Source organism: Lipophrys pholis, assembly GCF_963383615.2.
Source record: "Lipophrys pholis genome assembly, chromosome: 21".
NCBI classification, from domain to species: Eukaryota; Metazoa; Chordata; class Actinopteri; order Blenniiformes; family Blenniidae; genus Lipophrys; species Lipophrys pholis.
In genome coordinates, this window is record NC_137649.1 from 13,984,266 (window position 1) to 14,002,124 (window position 17,859).

General features: G+C 42.1%; 1 protein-coding gene across 3 annotated transcripts in view; it reads right to left on the bottom strand.

Annotated features, from left to right (window-relative positions):
• Nucleotides 1–17,859, bottom strand: part of LOC308126494 (rho-associated protein kinase 2-like) — a 37,493-nt gene that overhangs the window by 3,502 nt on the left and 16,132 nt on the right. For 2 of the 3 annotated variants that reach the window (XM_080490966.1, XM_080490967.1), the window contains exons 10-32: nt 17,349–17,445; nt 17,156–17,238; nt 15,715–15,763; nt 15,477–15,612; nt 13,462–13,553; nt 12,944–13,190; nt 11,824–11,930; nt 11,575–11,734; nt 11,021–11,181; nt 9,967–10,151; nt 8,778–8,847; nt 8,475–8,578; nt 7,212–7,398; nt 6,850–6,943; nt 6,131–6,225; nt 5,635–5,823; nt 4,670–4,838; nt 4,326–4,541; nt 3,609–3,676; nt 3,412–3,500; nt 2,233–2,311; nt 1,881–2,148; nt 670–1,039 (exon numbers count right to left, since the gene is read on the bottom strand). In XM_080490966.1, the coding sequence (XP_080347092.1) occupies nt 670–1,039; nt 1,881–2,148; nt 2,233–2,311; nt 3,412–3,500; nt 3,609–3,676; nt 4,326–4,541; nt 4,670–4,838; nt 5,635–5,823; nt 6,131–6,225; nt 6,850–6,943; nt 7,212–7,398; nt 8,475–8,578; nt 8,778–8,847; nt 9,967–10,151; nt 11,021–11,181; nt 11,575–11,734; nt 11,824–11,930; nt 12,944–13,190; nt 13,462–13,553; nt 15,477–15,612; nt 15,715–15,763; nt 17,156–17,238; nt 17,349–17,445 (3,315 nt within the window). The remainder of the gene's footprint in view (nt 1–669; nt 1,040–1,880; nt 2,149–2,232; nt 2,312–3,411; nt 3,501–3,608; nt 3,677–4,325; nt 4,542–4,669; nt 4,839–5,634; nt 5,824–6,130; nt 6,226–6,849; nt 6,944–7,211; nt 7,399–8,474; nt 8,579–8,777; nt 8,848–9,966; nt 10,152–11,020; nt 11,182–11,574; nt 11,735–11,823; nt 11,931–12,943; nt 13,191–13,461; nt 13,554–15,476; nt 15,613–15,714; nt 15,764–17,155; nt 17,239–17,348; nt 17,446–17,859) is intronic. The other variant, XM_080490968.1, reaches the window with a different exon arrangement.

A 17,859-nucleotide genomic window follows, 5' to 3' on the forward strand; every position in this document is an offset into this window, starting at 1 on the left:
CCAGCAGAGACTGTGAGCCAGGCCTTCTTGTCCAACATCAGTGTCTGACCACATAAATGCCCTTCTTCTTAAAAGAGTTGAAGCTGTTATAAAACAAAGCTATAAAAGGTGAACTGACATCATATTAAATCTTTTGGTTTAAGAACGGGATGTCACTGAGGTTCATACGCATGTGAATCCACGTGAACAAATACTTTTGGCAATATAGTAAACATGTTATTTTTGTTTGTGGTTGACATGCTAATTTTCAAGCAATTCAATTGCATCATCGACATGTAACACTGCATATTTATACTGACTTTAAAGTTGTACCTATAATATCCTTCCATAACACTTAAGGGTTACACATGTTTTGGTGAAGGCCCTTCAAAGGGTTACAAACAGGACTAAAAACAAGTGAGCTCATTGGTTAAATCTATAGTAACTTTAAAATTAACATAATCCCTTTTGTGTTGATTCATTTTCACTTTAACAAAAAGATTTCCTGCCCTCAGACATTTATTTAACTCAATAAAAATATCTCTGTGCCGTATTGCTTTGTAGATATTGTAATGACCTTCTTTAATGTTTAATTCCAGTTTTTCTGAATTGGTTGATCAGACAATTATTGTATCCAAATAATGCAGTAATTATCTAGATATTGTTCAGTATCACGTGAAACTTGTTTACCTTTGTTTCCCTGATGGCGGCTGCGGCTGTGGCTGTGGCTGTGGCTGCGACTGCGACTGTGGCAGCGGCTGCGACTGCGACTGCGACTGCTGCTGCGGCTGCGGCTGTGACTGCGACAGCCTGGTGGATTGAATCTTGATGGCTCCGCGATGCGACATGCGAGGGGAGTTCCTGGGCGAGGGCCGAGGGGAGAGTCTCGGGGAGGAGCGTGGCGTGCCTTCGGGGGGCTGGCTCTGAGCGGAAGAGGGTGGACTCATGGTGGGGTGTTTCCTCGGGATGCGTTTGAGGAGGTGGCTGACCCAGTGCTGCTGTTCCTCTGGAGAGCCGGTCAGCAGCAGCAGGTGTTTGGCGGTGGACATGTCATAGTTCACTGTCAAAGATTCAAAGATAGGAGTAAGTGTCTGATAAGTGTACATCAGACCTAAAATAGTTAAATACACAATAATTTGGGGTGTGTCAAACATACACAGAGCCAATCATACACAACTAAATATTGTACTATAAACTTGTAGCAGTAGTTTTCATACTCGATATACATACAAATACAGACCAAACACTACTAGACACACAACACCGTATTATTCTTTCAGTAAATTCATCTTTTTATACAAAATTCAAATCACAATTCATGATTTATTTGATCATATCTCAACCTACCTTTACCTACTCTGCCACTGCTCATATAGATCAATAGTAATACAGAACTTGGTCTGCTGAAATGGCATTTCATAGTTCATTTTCATCACTTAATGCAAATATCAAAGTGAGTTAACCGTAGAGAAACCAAAACTTGGCACATCCACCTTTTGCCACCAAAGCACTATCAATTATTCTCAGCACACAGTTTTTGAAGGAAGTTGGAGGGAGGCTGTTTGAAAACAAAGAAGAGTTCTACAGATGGAGTCGGGTTCAGATCCCTCTTTCTGATCATTTAAACACAGTTTTTTCTCTAAATACCGGCTGTATGTTTTGGGTAGATTTTTTTCTCTGTTGATGGATACATTTCGAGCATATCAGACAACTTTCTACTGGTACGACATGATGGATAAGAAGCTTTACATCACACCAGCACTGTAAATAAACAGTGCACTATGTGCATGTAATCAAATATTTTGCCATTTGGTGTTATTGTCAATCACAGTTTGCACGTTGAGTTGCATCGTAGCAATTCTATACAAACTCTACACGCGTTGCTGTCCGAGTGTACTGACCTTTGCAGGGAGCAATAGCTTCCTCCGATCTATCCAGGTGGTCTTTGTGGCACTTGGTGTGGCAGCGGCGGCACTCGAGGGCCGGCGGCGGCTTGAAGACGTTCCACAGGGGCCGAGTGCAGAACTCACAGCTGGAGGGGAAGTGGTAGAGGGTGAGGATGAACTCGTGGCCTTTGTGGTTGATGTAGGAGGGGCGATCGCTATACAGCACGGGGTCCATCGCGACCTCCTGCTCACGTTTGCTCTCGCCCTCATTGTCATACAGAATCTGGAGGGACAGATGAGGGACGACATGTTGATTTATACAAGAGGACAGAAACAATTCAAAAACATCAAAGTCTGGGCACATTACCTGGAATATCCTTGGAATTTCTCTGGCTTCTGCACGGTAGACATCAGTCTGAGTGACAGGTCGGACATGAAACACTTTCCTAAAGAGAGGAAGAAGAGAAGAGAAAGTTAAGTGCAAAGATCACACATGATGAGAAATGTAGTTGTTTCAAAGATGTTAAATGTCAAGTATACTAATCTTTTTACAGTGTGCTCTGATTTGTTTCAGTTTGATTAAAATAAACGGAGGTGTTAAAATGACTGTTGTGATCTACACAAACTGTACCACCGACATGCAACTATAGACTCCTTAAGGAGTGGGTCTCTGGGTGACGTTGCCATTGAAGTGTTTGCTGCACAGACGAAAGATGTTTGAAAAAAAAACAAAAAAACAACCCCGAACAGGATGCGACAGGCTTCAGGATGGCTGCATCCTCTCCAGCTGGTCTTTGTTGGTATGTGCAAAGAATTCCTGCTGTTGCTTTCACTGCTTTATACATTTTATGTGAGATTGTGAGCGGGTTAAAAATAACACCACAAGGGCATTGTTGTGGAAGTTTTGAAAGAACAGTTATGCAAAACATGTCTTAAAAGCACGAAATAAGCTGTTTGTTTCCATCTTTTGTGTGATGTGCGTGTGAATCCAATGCTAACAACACTGAGATGCATTTTTTCTCACTTTAAGTTCCTCTAGCGTGGCCTTAAAGTACAAAGGACTTTCTACTTTTGTTTTATTGGCAATGCTGGCTTCAGATCGATCACAATTTTCTTTGGCTAAAACCTCTATTTTTGTCACGCGGGGAGTTTCCTTGAATAGCAGCGCTGGTATGTGAATCAGTCACTGCACCACTTAGACAGAAAATAAAATCTACTACTATCGCATTTTGTTTTCCAGATGCTGAAACTCACTACGAGCTGCTCATTTTTTCTTTAATATTGAGTCAAAACAGTGCACGGAAATCCCGCCGACACATGTATGTTCCCATAGGATAAATTAGAAATCTGGTATGCTGTCAACATTGCACAGTGTATTTTCAATTTGTCTGACTGAGTGATGAAACGCCAGTTGCTATTTGCACCGGCCTTGTCCGACTCTTCTTGTAGTAGTTGGGATGAAGATCTCTTCTGCAATCAAGACCGGACCGAGACTGCAGCCAGTATAAAAGTGTCGTATTATCAAATGGTGCATTCAATGACTCACTCGATGTCCAGGGTCATGAAGGGGTTGGCTTGCTCTCGGTCCAGCTCGCTGTTATAGAACAGGATCTTCTTACTGCTCACCACCACATACTGCAAAAGGAATGGAAAAACAGTGACAGGCAGGAAGTGACTAAGTGACAATGGTGATTACTAAGAAAACAAATCTGTAGATACAAGAAATAACAGAGGATGCGTTACTTTTTTGTCCCAGCCAAAGCGCTTCGAGTTCTTGGTAGGAAGTGAAATCCACCCCTCCAGCCGGGAGTCTATCGGAGGGAAAACAGGAAGAGGTCCGAGTGAAAAACGGAGAGGTGCCTTTAATCGTGTGAATCACTTCAAAGAACACCTTGACATTTTTAAGGTTTGGTGGCATTTTCCTCAAGCAGGCACTCTGCACCCCGAATACAAATGATTCCTCGCTGCAACCCAAACGGCAGGAGTCAGGAAGTCCAGCTGCTTTCTTTAACAAACAGCAGCGGGCGCATCAAAAACATGAAATACATGAGCCCACAAACAAAAACACAGCAAAAAACAAAAAAAACAAAAAACAAATCAAGAGCTGAAATTAGTGGGGGGAAAAAAACAAACTGCACACACATTTTACACTCCGCATTTTTTGTAGCTGAGCAAATTGCAGAAAGGCTGTGCAGCATCAAGCTGTGAGCATTCACATGTCCAGCCAACATGGAAAAAGATTAAAGCACGGCAGAGACACAGTCAACAGGGATTAACTGCGAGTTTGAACAAGAGTCTGGGTTTTTGAACTAAGCACATTTAGGGCAGAACAGACCAAAACTATTTAGGGGGAAAAAAAAAAATGATGAAATGTTAGAAAATGTTTGTTTATGGCCAATTGCATTTTTTTGTACTGCAATTGATTCCCGTGCTTCAGTTTGAACCACCATGCATGGTCACCTTCAGATTCAGGCTCAGAGGACTGATCATAGGTCAGGGCCAGAGGGCGCTGGCCCTTCTCCTCGTGCTCATCATAACTGTCTTCGTCCTCAGAGTCAGAGTCAAAGAGAGCGCGAGCCGAGCGCAGGTTGGGCCGAGTGTCGATGCAGACAGATTTGTGTGTGCGCTGGTAGGTGAAGGACATTGACTCTGAGGTGTGAGAGTGAGTGATGCGCACTGTGCCGCACCACGAGCAGAGAAGATGAGGTGAAGTGAGGAGCAGATAAAGATAAAGGGAAAGTTAAAGACATGAGAAAATAAAGAATCCAGAAAATACACAGAGTTGTTTTTAAATCTGGGTGTACCTGGGTATCCGTCAGCCGGGTCCAGGTCATTCCCGCTGCTGATGCTGGTGGAGTCCAGAGAGTGGACGCTGAGGGAGGTGATCTGGCAGCGGAGCTGCTCGATGTCGCTGTCTTTACTGTCCAACGCCATCTGAAGCTCCAGACGGACCTGGTTCTCTTCTGCTATCAGCTGCAAGAAATACACAAACTGACTCTCAACTTTTGATGGACATAACTGCTACCTTAGGACATCAAGAAGTTTAAAAAAAAACAAAAAAAACCAACAACACACAAAGCAGAGAAACAGAAAATCATATACTAGCCACCATGATTCACAAACAAGATTATAGAACTGTCAGATATTGAAAGATCAAGTAATCTTGGAAAAACGCGGAGAAGCACCGTCTCTGATTGCACATTTTTTGGGCAAATCTTCAGCCATAGAATCAAAATAAATCTAGTTAGTCTGAGTAACAAATACAAGACACAAGCAAAATCTGCTTTAGCCGTCAGTCAGCAGAACTTTTCTTGAATGCAACTCAAATCAACAGAAACTATATTATAATATTATAAGCACCAAGGAGCCAGGCATGGTGGTGTATCGGGTACCACTCCAGCCTCACTAAAATGTATTTTCATCAATAAAATCACTGGTTTGACACCCACATTGGAGGCCCTTTCTGCGTGGTGTTGCATGTTCCCCTCCTGGGTTTCTATGGGTATTCGGGTCTCCCTCACAGAAATAAATAGTCGGTGATTTGGTGTTTGAAAATGTCCCATAGACGTGAATGAGAGTGTGCGTTTGTGTCGCGTCTCTGTTTCTTATAAACTGTACGCCTGAATCAGCCACATTCTTACATCTTTCAGTGCTGTTGTCCAAATCCTGCTAAATAGTGAGGAAACTGCTGATAAAAATGTAGTTTTCTTCTTTTGCTAATGTATCCGTGTATCCTATGTGTGTATTCTGGCAGTGTGGGCGTACTGACCGCCTGCATGTCCGTCAGCTCCTTCTGGTATTTGTGGATGGTGGTGTTGAGCTTCTGCTTCTCGGCTCTCAGCTCCAGCTGCAGCTTCCTGTTCTCCTTCTCCTTCCTATGCACCTCGGTGTCGGTGCTTCGGTGGCCCCCCCGCCCCGTCTCCCTCCTGTACATCACCTCGTGCAGCTTGTTCACGGCCTGGGAAGAAAAAAAAACGACAGCGCAGAGGTGTGTTTATGACAAATGTGAACTGGGTAAACAAAGAGGGAAGCCTACAGGAATATCAATGATGCTGCAAGAAACAATTTTACACTCGGTTCAGATCTAAGTGGTTTTGCCCAGAGTTCAGCAGCAAGCTGGTAGCAGAAATTATTCTTAACAACAAATGATGTGGCATAACCGTCTGTGGGAAAGAAAGAAAAAAAAGAAAAAAGTATGAAGGTATATAAAAAGTATTGGAGGTATTTCAGGCTTTCCAGACCTGTGTAGGCGCCCAGACACGCACCTGAATTTTTAGTGTCCTTTCATTCTGCAGCTGCTTTTCGAAGGACAGTTTCACAGAGCCCATGCTCTTCTCCTCCTGCTGGGCTTTCTGGAGCTCTGTAAAGAAAACAGACATCACCGCTAATTAGAGGATACATTTTTACTTGGTGTTAGATTTGTGAAGGTAATCAGGAATAAAAATAGAAAAAAAAAAAAACCGTGTCTGTGTTATCCCACCGTCTTCTACACTACTTTTATCCACAGACGCAGAAACAGAAAATGCAAATTCCTTAAAGGCAGGCTTGGAGTTGAACGAGGAAAATTCAGGCACAGGGCCCCAATCACTGCACCATCACGCAACCTTTATATATTATTCATGATGTGGAAATTGATCTGCAGTTTACACATTAAAAATATTAATAAAAATGACACAGGAAACTTCATCTGCTTACTTCAGTCTGCGGCAGCAAAAGTAAAAACATTTGTCACACAGAGGCAATTCCTTTAAAAATGCACACAAAACCTTCATCTAAAGTGAAGTAAAAAGTTTTAATCTACTTTTTCATGACAGTTACTACTAATGAAGACCTCAACTGAAGATTGTTTTGGATAGTATTTCAAGTTGCCTGCACAAACATCGTGTGGATGTGCAAGTCAGCTTCCAAACACGCTTTCCATTTTCATTTGTGCATAAAAAAAACGAAACTGTGCTCTGCTTCATTAATTTAAAGGGACACTCACGCTGCTGCCTGTCTTTCAGCTGGTTGTTGAGCTCTTCCTTCTCACTGGCCAGGTTGGCTACGTCCACCGTCAGAGTGCGATTGGACTCCTCCAGCTGTGGGGAAGACGGAGGAATCAGTTTTGTGACTCATTTCAAAACAGAGGCCGCAATTCTTTAAAGAGAGAAGAAACAGAAGTATACAAAGCACCAAGTATCTGAACAGGCTTAACACGAGATGGTGGAAACCTTGACCACCAGGAGCGCTACATGAAATACCAAATAACATTAAAACACATGCGCACACGCACACACACAAAATAAATGCCTGTCATTACAGATTATTTGTGCGGTGGATTCCTGGATTGCGGTGAGGTGGTCTCACCGAGCTGATGGTGGCCTCCTTGTCGCTGAGCTCCTGCTTGTGTCGCGCCATCATATCTTTGATCTCCAGCTCTTTCATGATCTTCTCTTTCTCCAGATCAGAGTATTGCTCCTCGGCGATGGAGCGAGCCAGCTGCTCGGAGTCCGCTTTGGTCAAACTGGCCTCCAGCTGAGATGTCAGTGAATCCCTGTGGAGGGAGAGAGAATTATTATCATGGCGCTGAACTGTGAGAACTGGATAAGTCTTTGAATTACACAAAATCCCTGCTGCTACCATGCCTTTCAGGAATCGACTGCCTGTAGCGTGAGCATACATCAATAATTCAATGACCTTTTTGTCATTGCAGGACTACAGTTAATCTTTGGCTATGCATCTGAGGCGCCTGCTAATCAGGTTCAACTTTGTTCGATTCATTGAAAGGTCACATTCTGAGTTTTGGCTGCAGTGAGAGGAATTCACAGTGGAGCACTAATCTGAGAGGTCTGTCACATTGTCCGAAACACAGATAAACATGAGCTGTGCCGACTTGTACTCCACATTTTTAATAATTGTTCATGGTTACCAACACGTTTCCACCACTAATTCAAATCAGCTGGATGATGGTGGTTTGGATTCATGAATTTAAAATATTTCCTATATGCGGGTAACAAGAAAGCAACAAAGACACCATCAGGACAATCGGTTTAATTAGAGTAATGATTACACCTATAAATTAAAGAAAATACAAATAAGAAAGACTGATTACATATAATAAAAAGCAGGGTTGCTCAACGGGTTGTAGGATGCCTCCACACATCTCAAGCCCCCTGGCCCATGAATATTTAATCATTTTCACATCACATGTTACACTGTATTTATTAACATTTCTGATGCTGCTTCGAGGCTTTCATTTTGAAATCTGGGTGGTCTGCACATGTTAAACTTTGGGTTTTGCAGTCCAGCTCATTTCGTCATTGTATTATCAAGTGTTTTAAGTGCACATGTATCATCAGCTTGTGGATTGAGCAGATAAAGAAAATGAAATCTTCTCTACCAAGCAGCTTTTCTTTGCACGTGTGTGTATATATATATATATATATATATATATATATATATATATATATATGCATGAAAAGAAGTGAGCATCAATTAGTCATTATTTCAGAATGACCAGCCACCTTTACTTTATTATAGGAACTGCACATTGCTTTGTTCACAGTGATTACTTGTTTCAGTGGATCGCTGTGATGAACATACAAGTCAAAAGATAACGATCACAGTTACCTTTCCTCCTGATACTGTGCCAGTCGCTGCTGCGCCTCTTTGTATAATTTATTCCTCTCTTCACAGTCATCCTTCAGCTCACGGATCTGCGTCTTGTAAAGGGTCTATGAGCAAAACAACATACACATTTCATATCTGAGATTTTAATTTCACACACACGTGACTCGCTGGGAATCTTCCTCTCATTGCATTCAGGCTGCATATTTCAAGAACGGTGATATTTTCCTGCTAGGTTGACATTCAGATATTTGACAGCAACAGGTGTTTGTGGATATGATGCATGAAAATGAGAGAGAGAGTTACTGTGAAATACTGCTCAGCCTCCAGTTGGTCCTTCAAGTCCTTCAACTGGCCATCAGCCTCCTGCTTTTCCCTGAAACGACACCAACAACCTGTCAATCACTTCTGCAGCGCAACTCTCCGCCACAGCCAAATGCATAATCCTCTAATCAGATAAAAATATAATGTGATTTGCCACCACATAATGCAGCACTTAAAATTCTGATGCTAAATGTCTGCACGTGTATTATCCATCAGGCCTCAAGTTATCAAACACACAAGAGTTAATTGGCATTCATGAAATATATTTGTATTCAGTGCATATAGAGGAGACCCTGGTGGCTACTATATTCCACTGAAGTTAAAGCTGGCATTTGAAATAAATCTGAAAAATGGCAATTAATCGCTAAGTTTTCATATATTTGAAGAGTTAAAAAGTATTGCATTGACACAAGGACATAAAGACTTTTCCCAGATTAACAAAGGAGGGGAATGGCGGGGGCGGGGGCGGGGGGGGGGGGGGGTGTTCTTTGCCAAGTGTGACTGTACGTTTTGAGTACTCCAGTTTCATCCCACAGCTGAAGGAGTTTTGAGATCAGTTAGTGACTCTAAATCGCCTGCAGGTGTAGAAGTGAGTGTCTGTCTCCGTTTGCCTGTGATGGATTGGTAACCTCTCCAGGGTGCAAACTGCTTTCACCCTTCATCAGCTGGGATCCGCTCCAGCGACTTTAAGCTGGATGAAGCAGTGCAGAAGATGGATGGATGGATGAAAAGATAGCTAAACACTGCTCCAGAAGCTTTAACACGCTTGGGGTACCACAGCATTGCTGATCCTGAAGGCTGACCTTTAAAAGTGCCCCATATTTTAAACCGGGGACCGGGGGGGGGGGGGGGGGGGGGATTGCCAAGTATTGGTAAAGGAAGTAAAGAAACGAAAAAAAGCTCTAAACATTTTGTTTTGATAATTTATATACGAATAAAAAAAAATGCAGTACCTGTCTCTATAGATTAAAGCACCAAAAATTCAGTCATGATTAAAATGTCATTACTCACAGCTCAGTGGCTTTCAGTGAATAAAAAAAAAAACATTATTTAACTTATATTTTTCAGACGATTAAGCAGTTTGGTGTGAATGTGTGTGTGTGTGTGTGTGTGTGTGTGTGTGTGTGTGTGTGTGTGTGTGTGTGTGTGTGTGTGTGTGTGTGTGTCTGACCTGCGAAGCTCCTGGTTCTGTTTCTCCAGGATCTGCTTCATGTCCAGCAGATGGTTGACTTCCTGTTTGAGCTGCTTCTCTGAGGAGCGGAGCACAGACACCTGCTGGTTCTGCATCTTCAGATCGCTCTGGCTCAAGCTCCGCTTGTGGATCTCCTCCTCCAGACGCGCGTTTAAGACTTTCACCTGCGGGTGACGGGTAATGAAAGCGGTAGCTAGGTCAATAAAAGTTCATGCTTTTAATACAAGTTGTGTGTGTGTGTGTGTGTGTGTGTGTGTATAATTACCAGGTAATTTTATGAAATCCTTACTTGTGTTGTAATGCTTAATTTTTAGCACCAAACTATGTTTTAGTGAGACATGCAGAGTTTGCTTATGGAAATCAAGCAAATTACCAATAATATGCCAACGTCAGATTGTTTTACTTATTCAAAAGAAAATAAATACTTTTAAAATGAATGTATCACCTGGAAAATCAGGTAAAAATGTATTTTAGGATGCACAATCTAAAAACAAATCCATTTCATTTTGTGGAGGAGCAAAAGAAATTAAAAACTATCTGAAAGCAGAATTAAATAACCTCAAGTCCTTATACTCCTCATTATAGTGGTCCACATCACCTCACTAGTATGACTGTTCAACGACATAAGATTCACCAGCATGTCACACATCTGGTAAAAGTCAGTCCCATCAAAAACACACAGTATCAATAATGAAAAACGGCCAGACACTCAAAGTTACCTTGGGAAGGAACAAAAGGCCAAATCACTCACTCATTGCACATCTTGTGCCAAACTTACATCCATAAAATCTAAATCAATCCAGTCAACCTTGTCATAAGAGTGTAAGATGTAGTTCTAGTAGGTTATTGTAGTGTCATGCAACTCCAGCTCTTTCTGCCACGTTTTCACATGTTTCCCTCCTTCGACACAAATTATTCCAGAAGTTTTTCGGTCAAACTTCCCGGTGAAACATCCGTCTTAACCGGGCGACTTAAGAGCACGGAAACATCTAAGGGTAAACTTTGTGTCACGTGATTACAGAGCTGGGCGTACCTCCTCGCAAAGTTTCTCCTTTTGAGCGTGCATCTCGTCCAGCTTGAGCAGCGACTGCTTGTAGTCACAGTCGAGCATCGAATGGTCCTTCTCCTGCTGCAGCAGCGTTTCCTCCACCTGCAGCTTCAGGCTGCGCTCCTCCTGCAGGGTGCTCTCCATCTCTGGGCCACGGGAAAGGACAAAACAAAGTCATAAGGGGGCGTTATCTGCAGCACAGTATCGACAAAGCCATTTGCACCTCTCAATAAACTTGCTTGAGGCACCAGATAATGGTGTGAGAAGGACAACCGGTAAAATATCCGCAGGCCAGTCTCTTATACTTTTCTGTCAAACTGCTGGAACAAATGAAAATCGTTTGCGAAGGCTTTTTCAGTTTGAGGTCAACCCCATCAATCAGAGCCTTTCTCAGGTTATTCTACTCCAGCTTTTTCTAACTCGCCGACGCCACTTTTACTCCTGGACTTGCATCTTGTTCTTCCATTACTTTTTCCAGTGTTTATGTACCGTGTTAAACCTGCAGCTTACACATTTTTCCCGTCTTCCCACTCGCTCACCTTTTAAGGCCTCAGATTTTGCCTCTTCGATGGACTGGTAGATATGGTTCTTATCTGCCAGCTTGGCCTTGGTGGCCTTGTGCTCCGCCTCCTCCTGCTCCAGGCTCTGCTGGAGCGACTTCAGCTTGAACGTCAGGTCGATCTCCTGGTTGCCCTTTTCCTACAAAGTCACAGTTCATATTATGACCCGGGTGCACTCGTGTTATTCAGTCAGAAACAGAAACCGAGCCGCCGGGAAGGTGAACTTACCTTCTCAAGGTCATTGAGCTTTTTCTGAAGCTCCTTCTTTTGAGTCTTGACCTTGGAGAAAGACGATTTGACCTCTTTCACCTCGTCTTCTAGGCCAGAGATGCGTCCTGAGAAGCAGAAATTACATTAGTTAGAAAAAGAGTTTACAATGATTTTTTCCCAGAATTATATCAAAATTAGGAATGACAGTAGAAAATAAATATAAAGAATCAGCTAAAACAGACAAATGCAGCTCGCAGGCATATACTTTTGTGGCTAAGAAAAAAAACATTTCAAAAAAACTAAACATTTATTGACTTTACAGCTAATGGAAAGATGCTTAATTGGAGTACAATTAAAACAGATTGACTCTAAATTACAGAGTTTATTTCGAGGGAGGAATATTTATAGCGTGCATGTTGATTCAAAGTGAAGACATATGATAGAATTAGCCCCACAAACATCAAGCCTACCTGACATAGATTTGGCTTATCTGACGTCATTTGAAAAAATACACAGGAAATTTAAAAAAAATAAATGTAATGTTAAATTCCAGATATACGTACATGCTTAACTTGTGTAGTTTCAAAGAAGCAAAAAAAACCCAAAGCAAAACAGTCAGCATTTGTTTTCCTTTTTCCCCAACTCCGCCTACTCTGACATTTTTACTACGAGGGGAAAAAATCACGAGGCTTTACAGCAAACAGGTAACCCTGTTGTTTCATTACACTCCCTCTGATCTCAGCGCGCTTAAGTTTCCACTCTGGAGAAGTCCTGGCTCTGGTCTTGCGCGGGCTTTTACAGCCTCTTGCTTCACTCGCAGCCTTTTGAGCAGATGTTTCCACCTATGATCAAACATTTCCCAAGGCCGGCTCCAAAAAAAACCGATTCACATCTAATAGCCTGTTTTGCCTCGAGCGTCAGGTTGTGTAACGTATTTTATCCTCCTGCTTCTGAGGTGATGTTTACTGCAGTAGCTTTTTAGCAGCTCATGAAGATCCCTTTGACTACATTCCAGATATAGCCGAAATTTTTTTTTCATCATTTCTTAATACTGCTATTGGTCATCTCATTTAGATAATTTATCCCGTTTATTTGAATAACTGTCGAGGGGAAAGAGTAATTAAGAGCTATGTCTCACCCTGCAGATCGTTAATAGTTTCTGTTCCAAGGCTGCGATCTCGTCTCTCCTCCTCCAGCTCGGCCTGCAGCCCCCTCAGCTGCTTCTCCAGCTCCACCTTGCTGTTTTCCAGTTGGCTGCACTTCTCCTGCATCTCCCCGAGGCTGGCCTCCAGGCTCTGGGCTTGTTTCTGCGCCTCTGCCTGGTTCTTCTTCAGTCGCGCTGCTGCCTCTTGCTCAGCCTGAAGCACAGTGTTGGCCTCCTCCAGCTACAAGTTTATAAAAAAAAAAGAGGAAGAAAAACCCCAGAAAACACACACACCCAGAAAAGATGAAACTTTTTTTTTTCCCCTCCTTAAGGCAAATCTTGGTCACTGCAGCAGGAAAAATAGAATAATTAAAACTGTGGTTACAACTGCTCGCTGCCCAAAAGTATAAACACTTACAAAACCACTGAGGTATACACATGGATAAATAAAGGGGAAAAAAAACAACACCATGTAAAGCAAAGGCATTAAAAAAAATTCGCCCCCGACTCACTTGTTTTTGTAGCTGAATGTTTTTTTCATTGGAAATCTGCGAGTTCTGGTTCCTCTTCCTCAGATCTTCGAGCTGGTCCCTCAGGTTGTTTACTGACAAGCGAACACAGTCACAGAGAAAGTCAATGCAGTGTTTTATATAACACATTCAGTGGACTCTGAAAACACCAGAACAAGTGAAATGACAGTGGTTATTCAGGAGCACTAAGCCATTTTGATACTTTTGATTTTTAATGCAACAGGGGTTGATTTCACAGGTTTATAGTTAATCTTTATCCCTCAAATTCCTCAAAAACATTTAGAGTGAAACATTTTCTACACCACTTTATCCAAATTAGGGGTGAGGAGCACTGCAGCTGATCCAAACTGTGATAAAGGAAGTGTAAACCCCAGTGGCCACACCCAGTGGACAAGCCACACACACTCACATACACGCACACACACACACACACACTTTCACTCCTCACGAAAGGTGCTTCTGAAGTTGCTTGTTGTCTGTCATCATTTGCTCAAACTTTAAAAATCATGTTCCTCTTTTGTTGTTGCCTCTTTGTTATTTCATGTTCCTGCTTCACGTTACTGTCTAGATAGAGCTGCTCAGGCTAGTTAAATCTAGGAAATCATCTTACTGTCTAGATAGAGCTGCTCAGGCTGGTTCAATCTAATAACAGTTGGAAAGTATTTGGATGAGTGTGATTATTGCAAATAATATATGTAGCACAACAAGGACATTGTATGTTATCCCCTTCCCCCCACCCCCCTCCCCCCTCCCCCCTCGACTTTCTTCTCTCTCTTCTCTTCTCTCTCTCTTTGTGCGTTCCCCCCCGGTCGTGTACGGCAGCCATGCCAGCTTCTGACGGAGAAGGCAACAGGAGGAGACTCCAGGTCTCTCCCTGTTGCAAGACCAAAAACTGTTCTGACTCCGAAGGCTCTCAATCACATCATATTGTTGGCCCAAGCTGCCGAACAGGACAAGGGCAAAAAAAGATTTAAAAAAAAAAAAAAAAAAAAAAAAAAAAAAAAAAAAAAAGGAAGTGTAAACCCCAGACAGTTTATTAGTCCACCACAGGGCAAACAAAGATACATACAACCGCGCACACTCACAATCACACCGAGGGGCAAGTTGGAGTCACTAACCGTGAATGCAAGTTTTTATACTGTGTGCAGGGAAAACATGCTGACTCAACACAGAAAGGTAAATGGATTCAATATATTTAGCACTTTTTCACTGCTTCAGGAATCCCAAAACACTTCCATAGTCACAGTCCCCGATTTACATGTCAATAGTGACGGCTGCCATGTCAGGTGCTCAATTCAACCATTGGGAGCAGTATGGGGTTCAGAGTCTTGCTCAAAGACCCTTCGAGTGGTGGCGTCGAAGTTAGAGAAGTGGACCTGGGATCTGAGGATCACTGGTTTGACCTCCACTGTGCGTCTCTTAACCCATGATCTCCCTGGGCGCCACAACATGGCAGCCCGCTGCTCCAACCATGTATAGTTAAGGTATTTCCTCAAGGTGATTAATAAAGTATGATTTCTTCTGCTTTCTTTTTTCAAATATGGGAAAGGGGAGATGATTGAGAGCCACAGCCGCTCGAAGATGAGATATTCTCACTTTGCCTACCACTACACAGGAAGATGGTTTTAAACACCTTTCAGAAGTAAGAGTTGATCTCGGCTCAAATCTGTCTCTTCATGCAAACCCAAACAGACTCCATGATGTTGAGATGAGGACTCCGGGACTCCTATTTCTCAGTTATGCCCAAAGACAGCTGCTGCATGAATGCATTATGTAGGATTAGGATTATTGAACTCTGCTGCAGTCTACTTTCTTGATGCTCGCATGACTGGAAACCAGCATTTATTTCAGCACTTGCACAGTAGTGTCCATAAAAACAACTGGTGACTCCTATAGACGTTCCGATCTCTACTTTCTTTGGGTTTAGCAACAACAGAATTAGGAATTTCTGTTTGAGTTCATCTAAAGGTGACAAGCATTTCGTCATAGTTGCTTACGTTCATTCTCCAGGCCGCGTTTTCGGTCCGTTTCGATCTCCACTTTGCGCAGACTGTCGGCACTCTGGTGCTGCAGCAGCGCCCGCTCTCTCTCCAGCTGCCTGAGCGAGGCCTCCACCCTCTGCCTGCTGTTCATCTGACAGGATAGAGATCCACGCACAATGTGAGTGGAAACAAACTCTCACCTACTTTGTCACATTTGGGTACATGCATGACATTAAACTGTATCCACTCTCACCTCTTGGTCTAACTCTTTCACCAGTTTGTCTAAACGGTTTGTAGCATTTCTGGAAAAAGAACAAACAATTTCAGAACAGATTATCTTACGTTTTTTTTGGGTTTTTAAATACAAATTCCAAAATACATGTAAACATCTCCCTAAATTTCTAAAATTAAACAAACTGAACAGTATTTATGATGTACCAGACAGGAAAGCACAACCACAACTGTGTTCTGAGTTTTGTTTTGCCTCCATTTCTTTTTTAACATCTGCCATTATGGGAGTTTGTAAAAAGCTTACACTTTAAGAGGAATGGACTGTTTCTTCCCATTTTGCTAAACAATCCCACTTATTTCCTGACATACGTGACGCGCAACATGAAATTCTGCTCAGTGGCTGAAAGAAACCAGCAATCTTTTCACTGATGGGGCTTTGTTTTTAGCAGCTATACCAGCGTCTAAAAATGAAAGTGGTCGTGAGGAATGTAACCATGTCACATACGGCATCATTATCATTGTGCATGTGCACTCAACCACCAAATTAGGTGCATTTGTGTGATCAGCAAAGCAGCTCTGCCTTAAATTACACGTTAATGAGTTGTAAAGCGTTTTTCTTTTAAAGCTGTAGTCTGTAGTTGTTTTGAGTTGGACCGCGAATAAACAGAGAGCCGTTTGTAATATTCGACTCTTCTGAAGAATGTTAACGATGGGCTGAGTTACTACTACCTCCAAAATAATGCAGTCCGGCTAAAAGCCCCCTCAATATACAAGGCAAAACATAACTTATAGCAAAACTACAAGCTCTCAGAGGGTCTCAAACAAACGTGAGCATTATAAACCTTGTAAAAGCAGAATATGATTAAAAAATGCAGGATTCTCCTTTAAGAGAGGGGGAAGTGGGAGGGGTGCTTAAATGCTTGAGTGTATAAAATAAGCTACAGACTGCATATAAAGACAGGCATTTTAAATTAAAAGGATGTAAACTTGCACAAGAACAGTTGTTCTTTTTGTATTGATTGAATCAATAAATTCTTTGAATGTAAAAAATTAAGAAAAAATACACACATTTCTTTTTTTTTTTAAATCAGGAAGATTTTCACGCATGTGCACATAGTGAGGGATTGCAGTGCAAGGTGGGGCGTGCTGATGTTTCCATTGTGTATATTCTACCACCATACACATATGTCCTATGAATATAGATATAATTTAACACTGTCAACATTCGAGCAAATGCACATATTCGACGCTGTTCAAAGTTCGAAAACGTCTGCAAAAGGTCACACTAGTTTATCTAGTGAGGTGGCCTGTATCCATTTAATATTTTGGGGCAAAATGTCACCGTAATGTTTGTGAGTGTATCATCTCAATGGGCTGCTTCATCATGAATGAAAAGTTGAGACTGTACATTTATTGGTATCATTTATCATGAAAATGCTCTGTGTGTGTGGGCCTGGTCGTACTTGCACTTTTGCTCCAGCTCTTCTTTGGCTTGCATCTCATGGTCGAGCTGTTCCTCCAGCTGGTTGAGCTTTTTCTGCAGCTGCTGTGGTGGACAGAGAAATCCTTAGAAAACCCTCCCCAAAAAAACTGTTTTATTTAACCATTTTCTCTTCTAATACCAATAATTTTATCACCTCACATAAAAACACTTACATCTTTCTTATTGTCTGAACTATTCTCCTTATCTTTACGGTTTTCCTCACTGTCCTCCGAATCCTCCAGGGAGCTGGTGTTACTCGCCTTCAGCAGCCTGAGGGGGAAACGTGCAAATTCAAATTAAAGCCACAACAAAAATGACAATGAGTGGACATTAAGCGTTTTGCATTGGGCCTTCAACAGACTAAATAAAGGGTCTTTATAACCGAGACGACACACAACACCATCCGCAAGTCCAAGTTTCTGCCATAAATGAAATACTGGTTTGTAATGAAGAGGTGACCGTTTTATCCTAAAACAAAAATATACAACACAAAAACACATCGAACCAAAACATTCTACAAATTAGAGAAACACCAAGAGGCTTGTAAAGTGTCTCCCTGAGCCACACTACAGATTGAAATATTGTCAGAATGGAACAAAAAACCCGATGACGAATGAGTTGACACATCAATAAGGTGCAAATAAGAGACAAATACATGAGATATAAATGAATTTACAGCTAATC